Genomic DNA, 10148 nt, shown 5'->3' with positions numbered 1-10148 from the left:
ACCTGGTGGCTTGAAACTCACACCAGGCACTTGTATGTGCATGCCCAAAATCCCCGGAGAAGGGATTGTGGTGTGGCCATCCCCCGGTGGGTGTTTCTCACTTTCTCTCTCTGTCTCTCTGGTGAGCACATGTGCCCTATAGCAAAAATCTCTTTCTTAAAAAAGAAAGAAAGAAAATATATAGAAGTAGATACTTTAAAAAATATTTTTGGCATTTCAGCATAAAATTCTTTTTTACATTTTTAGCATAAATATTATCATACTGAGAGTACTGTACACTCTGCTCCTTTGCTTCAGCAACATGTTGTGTGGAGTGATTTGTAGTGGACATGGACCAGCCTAACAGCTTCCTGGACTTCTGGGACATGTCTCCATCATGATTGATTTGACGGTTCCCCAATTAATGGGCACTTAGGTTGCTTCCAACTCTTTTTCACTAACTAACGTTGTGAGTTCTTTACTTTATGCTGCCTACCCCTAATTCCTCACCACCCAGCCCCTGCCAAAGTGGGCTGTTCCTCCCCCACCAACTACGTTCTGATACAGTGACCCTTGCAGGCTCGCACAGAAGAGCTGGAGGAAGAAATCGAAGCAGAACACACACTCAGAGCCAAGATCGAGAAGCAGCGCTCGGATCTGGCCAGGGAACTGGAGGAGATCAGTGAGCGTCTAGAAGAAGCCAGTGGGGCCACTTCCGCTCAGATTGAAATGAACAAGAAGCGGGAGGCTGAGTTCCAGAAGCTGCGCAGGGACTTGGAGGAGGCCACCCCAGCCACGCTGAGGAAGAAGCACGCAGACAGTGTGGCTGAGCTCGGGGAGCAGATTGACAACCTTCAGAGGGTCAAGCAGAAGCTGGAGAAGGAGAAGAGTGAGCTGAAGATGGAGATCGATGACATGGCCAGCAACATTGAGACAGTCTCCAAATCGAAGGTACCGAGTGACCCTTCTGCTCTCCGTGCATGCAGGGTAGCCACGTCCACCTGCCCCTTGAGCACATGCAATTTAATGCCCCAAACTCACTGCATGTTCCAAACTAAAGCCCTCTTCCCTGCTCTGCCTACTTTCGATTCCTCAAATTCATCCAGATCACCTGTCTTATCCAGGCTGCCGTGACAGAAAGACCATAGAGCAGGTCATTTATAAACAACAGAAATGCATTGCTCACAGTTCATGAGGCTGGAAAATCCCAGATAGGGGGATCGATACAATTGGTGTCTGGTGACAGAGTGTGCTCTGCTTCATAGGTGGTGCCTTCTTGCTGTGTTTCACGTGGCAGAAGGGGTAGGAGAGCTTTCTCAGGCCTCATTTTTAAGTGGACTAATCCAATCCAGGAGGGCTCCACCCACATGAATTCATCACTTCCTCAGATAGCCACCTCCCAATACCACTGCACTGAGGAGTAAGTGCCAATATACGAATTTGAGTGAGGAGGTACATTCCAGCCACAGCATCATTCACCGCAGCATTATTTTGATGGAGGTCTGGCCCCCACTGAAGGGTGTAACTTCCTTCCAAAGTCTTACAGAAAGCTTCCAACTTCTCTGGCATGTTGTAGAATAAATGTGTGGATGGATTGCACCAAAGGACCTTGCCCAAGTTTGTTTTCCTACATGCCACCTTCTTAGCTCATGGTATCAATCCCTGGGAGACATAGCCAATGTGAAGTTATGCGTGTGGTAGGATTGGATCCATGTTTTGTAACATTTGGTACATTTAGAACTTGGGAATTTTAAATAAATAAATACACACACACACACACACACACACACACACACACACACACACACACACACACAATGATGAAAGCAAGTATTTATTTAGAATGAGAAAAATAAGTCACGGATTACAGGAGCTTTGATGGCTCAGATTCCTGTCTTCTGAGGCCTCTGCAGACTATATGCCAGAAATGCCTACCTAGAAAAGCATTCTGCTTGTGACAGCTTCTCTCTCCCCACCTTCAGCAGCTCCCCCAAACTCTCTGGGGGCCACACAGATGGATGCCCAAAGCCTAAACTTTACCAGCTTTATAGTAAAGTCATTGCCGTGTATGAGTTCAACCCAAAGCTTTGCCCAGAGAACGACCAGATGCTCCTAGAAGGAAGAACTGCCCTTGTTGCAGAGTGCTCAGAGCTGCACTCAGAGCTGCCTGGCTTGGCGGGAAGAAGCAGAGGTGGCCCCTGGATGTGAGGCTATGGGCCTCCTGTAGTGGGTTTCCCACCAGTTCAAGGAATGGGAGACACAGATCAAAGAATTCAAGCCATCTCTCTCTGCTATCCTCCTTTAGGGTCCGGTTCACACTGCCCTGTGTTTCTCTCAATTTCTCCCTCGTGCCTTCGACTGCACCCCAGTGGCTCCAGGGGTGACTCTTTTTTGCATCCTGACTTGTCTGTCCACCCTCCTTTCCTCGTTTATGTTTTGTTTTTTTCTTCCTCTAAGATGCTATGTCTGTATGCATTAGTCCTGCCCCTCTCTCTCTCAGCAAGCCTGGCCACACTGCAGAGTTGGCCGATTCAGGAGAAACTCGAACAGCACTGTGTGCTATGTCTACAGCCAGCCCCTCCTGCAACCTCCCTATCTCCAGAGCTGCTTTAGGCTCTCTATTCTCTGTTTAAGTCCAGTGGAGGAAGCACTTCAAATTGCTTTCTGCTTCTTCCATTGTATCCTTCGACTTTTCTCCTTGTGGGTCACCGTACCTTTCCTGTCCCCCTGCTCTAATTCACTTGTGCTGTATGCCATCTTCTGAGATCCTAAGCTCCCTGAGGACCTCCTTTGAATCAAACATCCCTGCCTCCTCTGCTGCCATCTTACACGTCCCCGTCTAAGGAAAACATCCATGCAATAACATTTATTTTATATTTTATGGGGTGGAGGAGGGATGAGATCTATGCTATACACACGTTTGTGATCAAACCTCACAAAAACACAGGGCAACGCTGGAAAGTGAGTCCCCCCAGATGACCCCCACCCAATGAACCTTTCGTATTATTGAATGAAATGCTCTACTCCTACCCCTAAATACATCGCTTGCAAATATTATTCACACAGCAGCAGAGTTCTTTTATGATATTATAATGGCTCCTGGGGTCCCTTTGAGTGGCAAACCTTCTTGAAGTTTTGCTTATACAAATCATGAAATGCTATCTACCAAAAGTTGATGTTCTAAGCTATTTGTGGTTGAGTAGCAATAACAAATAGAAATAAGACAAATATGAAATAGTTATTATTTTAAGCAACTTTAATTTGTTCTTTATTTTTATTTTACCTGATAAAAAGCTAAACTTTCTAAATGTCCGGTTCAATAATGGGCACCAGGAACCCAAAACCTCCTTTTCCCATTCTTTTTTTTTTTTTTCTTTTTTGAAGAGTAACATGGAAAGAATGTGCCGGACTGTGGAAGACCAATTTAATGAAATAAAAGCCAAGGACGACCAACAGACGCAGTTAATCCACGATCTGAACATGCAGAAGGCGAGACTGCAGACCCAGAATGGTGAGGATAGGCAGTGCTCTGGGGTCCAGCTGGGCTGTGGAGAGGGTGGTCAGCAACATTGGTGTGGGGCCATGTCTGTTTGACAGGGGAGCTGAGCCACCAATCCAAAGTCTTACAGAAAGCTTCCAACTTCTCTGGCATGTTGTAGAATAAATGTGTGGATGGATTGCACCAAAGGACCTTGCCCAAGTTTGTTTTCCTACATGCCACCTTCTTAGCTCATGGTATCAATCCCTGGGAGACATAGCCAATGTGAAGTTATGCGTGTGGTAGGATGGGATCGATGTTTTTTAACATTTGGTACATTTAGATATAGGTAGATTTTAATAAATAAATACACACACACACACACACACACACACACACACACACACAATGATGAAAGCAAGTATTTATTTAGAATGAGAAAAATAAGTCACGGATTACAGGAGCTTTGATGGCTCAGATTCCTGTCTTCTGAGGCCTCTGCAGACTATATGCCAGAAATGCCTACCTAGAAAAGCATTCTGCTTGTGACAGCTTCTCTCTCCCCACCTTCAGCAGCTCCCCCAAACTCTCTGGGGGCCACACAGATGGATGCCCAAAGCCTAAACTTTACCAGCTTTATAGTAAAGTCATTGCCGTGTATGAGTTCAACCCAAAGCTTTGCCCAGAGAACGACCAGATGCTCCTAGAAGGAAGAACTGCCCTTGTTGCAGAGTGCTCAGAGCTGCACTCAGAGCTGCCTGGCTTGGCGGGAAGAAGCAGAGGTGGCCCCTGGATGTGAGGCTATGGGCCTCCTGTAGTGGGTTTCCCACCAGTTCAAGGAATGGGAGACACAGATCAAAGAATTCAAGCCATCTCTCTCTGCTATCCTCCTTTAGGGTCCGGTTCACACTGCCCTGTGTTTCTCTCAATTTCTCCCTCGTGCCTTCGACTGCACCCCAGTGGCTCCAGGGGTGACTCTTTTTTGCATCCTGACTTGTCTGTCCACCCTCCTTTCCTCGTTTATGTTTTGTTTTTTTCTTCCTCTAAGATGCTATGTCTGTATGCATTAGTCCTGCCCCTCTCTCTCTCAGCAAGCCTGGCCACACTGCAGAGTTGGCCGATTCAGGAGAAACTCGAACAGCACTGTGTGCTATGTCTACAGCCAGCCCCTCCTGCAACCTCCCTATCTCCAGAGCTGCTTTAGGCTCTCTATTCTCTGTTTAAGTCCAGTGGAGGAAGCACTTCAAATTGCTTTCTGCTTCTTCCATTGTATCCTTCGACTTTTCTCCTTGTGGGTCACCGTACCTTTCCTGTCCCCCTGCTCTAATTCACTTGTGCTGTATGCCATCTTCTGAGATCCTAAGCTCCCTGAGGACCTCCTTTGAATCAAACATCCCTGCCTCCTCTGCTGCCATCTTACACGTCCCCGTCTAAGGAAAACATCCATGCAATAACATTTATTTTATATTTTATGGGGTGGAGGAGGGATGAGATCTATGCTATACACACGTTTGTGATCAAACCTCACAAAAACACAGGGCAACGCTGGAAAGTGAGTCCCCCCAGATGACCCCCACCCAATGAACCTTTCGTATTATTGAATGAAATGCTCTACTCCTACCCCTAAATACATCGCTTGCAAATATTATTCACACAGCAGCAGAGTTCTTTTATGATATTATAATGGCTCCTGGGGTCCCTTTGAGTGGCAAACCTTCTTGAAGTTTTGCTTATACAAATCATGAAATGCTATCTACCAAAAGTTGATGTTCTAAGCTATTTGTGGTTGAGTAGCAATAACAAATAGAAATAAGACAAATATGAAATAGTTATTATTTTAAGCAACTTTAATTTGTTCTTTATTTTTATTTTACCTGATAAAAAGCTAAACTTTCTAAATGTCCGGTTCAATAATGGGCACCAGGAACCCAAAACCTCCTTTTCCCATTCTTTTTTTTTTTTTTCTTTTTTGAAGAGTAACATGGAAAGAATGTGCCGGACTGTGGAAGACCAATTTAATGAAATAAAAGCCAAGGACGACCAACAGACGCAGTTAATCCACGATCTGAACATGCAGAAGGCGAGACTGCAGACCCAGAATGGTGAGGATAGGCAGTGCTCTGGGGTCCAGCTGGGCTGTGGAGAGGGTGGTCAGCAACATTGGTGTGGGGCCATGTCTGTTTGACAGGGGAGCTGAGCCACCAAGTGGAAGAGAAGGAGTCCCTGATTTCACAGCTAACCAAAAGCAAGCAGGCTCTCACCCAGCAGGTGGAGGAGCTGAAAAGGCAACTGGAAGAAGAAACTAAGGTATGGATGCCTCCTTTGGGAATGACAGCATCAGACAGAACCTGAGAGGCCAGGTCGTATGACCATGTTCCCCAAGAGGCTGGTGGAGGTAGTCCTCCATCAAGAAGTTGGATGGGGCCTGCTCTGTGGTGCAGAGGCAAGGCACTGCTCAAGAGAAGCCAGATCCCACATGGCGACCACGGTTCAAATCCTTGGCCCGGTCAGCCTGATACACACCTGGCATGCATGTGAGTGCCCAAGATCCAATGGGCTGGAGAACTGGAGGAAGGGGATAGCAGCATGACCAAGCATATCTCTCTCTCTCTCTCTCTCTCCCCCTCTCTCTCTCATACATATGCATGCACACACTCTATCTCTATTTTGAAAAGAAGAAAGAAGTCAGATGCCTCTCCTTTCTGTCTTGCAGTATAACAAGCACCTGTCCTTTAAGGGTAGGGAATCTTGGTATTGGCTTTTTCCCCCAGGGCTAGAAAACTCTACCAGGGATCTCCATCTCCTGGGCAGGCTGTCCCCATGGGTCAGTCTGATATACTCTCACCTCCAGGAGCATCTCCTCTCCCAGCAAGTCATCCCAGACACGTGAAATGCCATCTTCTTTCTTCTGCATTACTCTGTGGATCACCTTCTGTAACGCCCAATTTAAGCTCTCCTCCTCCAAAAAGACCACATGGTTTTAGGGGAGGGGGGCACCACTAGGACAGTTGCATAAACATGACATCATCATATTCTTTTTTATCAGAATTATTTATTATTTTTATACATTCAGTCATTACGCATCGTTTAGTTTGTAAAGAGATTTTACCCAACAGACCTTCACATTCTTGACTTCAAGATTCAGATATTTGTCAGGGAACCAGCAGTTAGCATGATGGCTATGTCACTGGACTCCCACGTAGTCGACCGCGGTTCGCGTCCCGGACCTGGTGGCTTAAAACTCATGCCGAGTGCATGTGTGTGCATGCCCAAGATCCCGAGAGGAGAATGGAGGAGAAGGGATTGCGGCATGACCGTCCCCTCTGGGGGGGGTGATTTCTCGCTTTCTGTCTCTCTGTCTCTCTCTGTCTGGCGAGCACACGCGCCCTATAGCGAAAAATCTCTCCAAAAAAAAAAAAGATTTAGATATTTGTGTTAATATTATGAGGGGATGTGGAAAAATTCATGGAACAATTCAAGTATGACTTTATTTTGGTACAAAAAAACTTTGAAATCCATGCATGGATTTTTTTTCTCTTTTTTTCTTTTCTTTTTTTTTTGGTGGGGGAGGTTTTTGCTATAGGGCATGTGCGCTCACCAGACAGAGAGAGACATAGAGACAGAAAGCGAGAAATCACCCCCCGGGGGGATGGTCATGCTGCAATCCCTTCTCCTCCATTCTCCTCTCGGGATCTTGGGCATGCACACACATGCACTCGGCATGAGTTTTAAGCCACCAGGTCCGGGACGCGAACCGCGGTCGACTACGTTGGAGTCCAGTGACATAGCCATTATGCTAACTGCTGGTCCCTGGATTTTTCATAATAGGTATTTTCCATGAGCTTTCTGATGGCCCCTTGTACATGTCTCCCCATTCATCCACAAATTCCTCACCATAGTAGCACACAGTGGGTACAGTGGCCTGTGGAACATGCACATAGTAGGTGCCTAGTAGATGCTGCTGCTGTGGGTTAGACTAGGAATCCAGGGGTTTACAAACTGATAATAGAATCCCAAAGTTTCCATGTACTGGCTAAGACTTGTAGGACAATCTTGTGAAATTGTCCTAAGTTCCTTCTTTCTCTTCCAGAAAAACAAACAAACAAACAAACAAACAAGTGCTGAGCTGGCAGGTGGCGTGGTAGTAGAGGCACAGGACTCCCACATGGCTGATTGCAGTTCATGTCCCAGACCTGGCAGTTTGCTTTTTCACTTTCCCTCTTTCTCTCTCTCTCTCTCTCTCTGGCGAGCACACTAGAAAATAATAATAATAATAATAAATAAAATTAAATGAATAATTCTTCTAAAAAATCAAATATTAAAAAAGAAAGTGCTGTATTTGTCTGCCTTCCTATTCTATGGTAAGGGTCTTTGGTAGACTGAGGAGCAAGGGAGAGTGGTGGGAACCAGAGCCTGAACTAGTAATGAGAAGGTCCCCTATAGGAACTAGGCTGTCCTCTGGCCAGGATACAACAGCAGCTAAGTCTTTCTTCTTAGGAAAAGTGGTGTTGTTCATTTGCATTTTTAAAAGGATGAAAATGCACTAGTTATTGCACTGGGTAGACAGAACTCTTCCACTGAGGATGGCTCCAGAGAATGCTTCGTGACCATCACAGCTGGAGCTAATTATTGCTCTGTGCAGGTGGGAGTGAGTGAGTGACAAAGGCCTCTAGGCATGTCCTCCCGTGCTGGGGAAGGTGAGAGAGGGTTGTGGACCCGGGAAAGCACATCAGCAGCTCTCAGTGTGGAGATGCCGCTCTCTGGTGACACCGAAAGATGCTTTCAGGTTTTCATGTTCAGAGCCTTCCATAACCATGCATCGAGTAGAGAGAAGATTCTTTCATTTTATAGTCTATTTCAATCCTTCTGGTTACATCAATGAAAAACTCTCCATTTGGAAAACACCTCCCTATCATTTGTTTATTTATCTTATTAAGAAATAGAAAGTGGGCCTCAGGCAGCAGTGCCTAGCCCAATGGTGATTTATTTATTTATTTCCATTGATTGCATTTATTCTTACGGTTACCGTTTATATATGGCCTGTGTTAATGGTCTTCCATTTATAGTAGCGTGACTTCTTTTTTTTTCCAGTTTACTTATTTCTTCCAGAGAGAGAAAGACAGACAGTAACTCACAACAGGGTCTCCATGCCATGATCCACCCCAGCCTCTGCCAGCCTAGATCACAGACACACACACAAGTACACTGCACATACAGGGAGGCTTCAGGACACAAACCCAGGACTTTCTCACAGGGGCCCAGCATCACAGAGCATTGTGTTACCATTGTACCCCTACTGGCCTTTAAAAAAAAAGTTTAAATATAACTGGAGAGTTAACTTTTAAGAAGTAAATAATACATAATATGCTGATATAGAAAAACTTGTGAAAACAGCATGAGAATGATTCAAGTTGGGGAAAAGCTATTTAAATGAAAGCACCTTCATTTGGAAAAGGGTCATATGTTCTTGCAATTTGTCACCATTGTCATTTCCAGGCCAAGAATGCCCTGGCCCACGCCCTGCAGTCCTCCCGCCATGACTGTGACCTGCTGCGGGAACAGTATGAGGAGGGGCAGGTGGGCAAGGCTGAGCTGCAGAGGGCGCTGTCCAAGGCCAACAGCGAGGTGGCCCAGTGGAGGACCAAATATGAGACAGATGCCATCCAGCGCACGGAGGAGCTGGAGGAGGCCAAGTATGGTTATGAGAGGAGAGGTGACACTAGAACATAGGTCAATGGATAGAGAGAAGTCTTTCTACCTGGAGAAAAATCTCTCTTCCCTCTCCCAGACTTCATGGTTTAAGCATTCAGATAGTGTCCCTGGCCCTCTCAGGGACTCCCAGTCTCTCTACTTGGGAACTGTCCATTCCACCTGGCTCCCTTAGTGGCCCCTCGAGGACCTGCTTTGCCTCCAACCATGTTAAGATTCTTGAGGTGACCCATGGATCATTTCCACTTACCAAAGTCTAGGTCTTGATCTTACCACCACCAATACTTTCTAGATTGTCCTTTCTCTTCTGACTGAAAGCTACCTTCTTAACTACTATACCTTTGCCAAAGGAAAAAAATATATATATATGATTCCTTTAGGAAAAAACTGGCCCAGAGACTCCAAGAGGCAGAGGAAAACACGGAGGCAGCCAACTCCAAGTGCTCTTCTTTGGAGAAAACCAAGCAGAGGCTCCAGGGAGAAGTGGACGACCTGATGCTGGATTTGGAGCGAGCCAACACTGCCTGTGCTGCCCTGGACAAGAAGCAGAGGAACTTCGATAAGGTCCTTCCTCAACTGCTTCATGGTGCTGGTGGTAAAAGGGACGGCCTTTCATGCGTGAATACATGAGATACACATCCATTCTGGGAGGGCTCCATTGAGGGTGACTCTCCCCAGTTTGGGAGATGTGAGGTGCTTCTTTGCCTTTGTGCCAAGCCCTCCAAAGATAATTTTATTTTTAGTTAAAATGAATTCAAATTATGTCGTGGTTGTAATATCTTTTTTTAAAAGTTTATTTGTGTATTTCTTCTATGAGAGAGAGGGACACCCAGCAGGGTCTTCATGCCATGATCCACCCCCAGCCTCGGCTGGTCCAGATCACAGGCACGCACACCTAACATGTACAGGGAGACCTCAGGATGCAAACCTGGGGCATTCAGATGTGGATCCAGCATCACAGATCACTGCCACCTGCCCACCC

The 10148-nt window shown here is 46.1% G+C and overlaps 1 protein-coding gene across 1 annotated transcript in view; it reads left to right on the top strand.

Annotated features, from left to right (window-relative positions):
* MYH13 (myosin heavy chain 13) overlaps positions 1-10148 on the top strand; it is a 73837-nt gene that overhangs the window by 51152 nt on the left and 12537 nt on the right. The window contains exons 27-30 of the mRNA XM_027774920.1: positions 3364-3490; positions 5646-5764; positions 8954-9150; positions 9547-9730. Coding sequence (XP_027630721.1) covers positions 3364-3490; positions 5646-5764; positions 8954-9150; positions 9547-9730 — 627 coding nt within the window. The remainder of the gene's footprint in view (positions 1-3363; positions 3491-5645; positions 5765-8953; positions 9151-9546; positions 9731-10148) is intronic.

The sequence above is a fragment of the Tupaia chinensis genome, unplaced genomic scaffold (genome assembly GCF_000334495.1).
Source record: "Tupaia chinensis unplaced genomic scaffold, TupChi_1.0 Scaffold000493_1, whole genome shotgun sequence".
Classification (NCBI taxonomy): Eukaryota; Metazoa; Chordata; class Mammalia; order Scandentia; family Tupaiidae; genus Tupaia; species Tupaia belangeri.
Note: the sequence above shows the minus strand (reverse complement) of the source record. Positions and strands in the feature narration are given on the sequence as shown.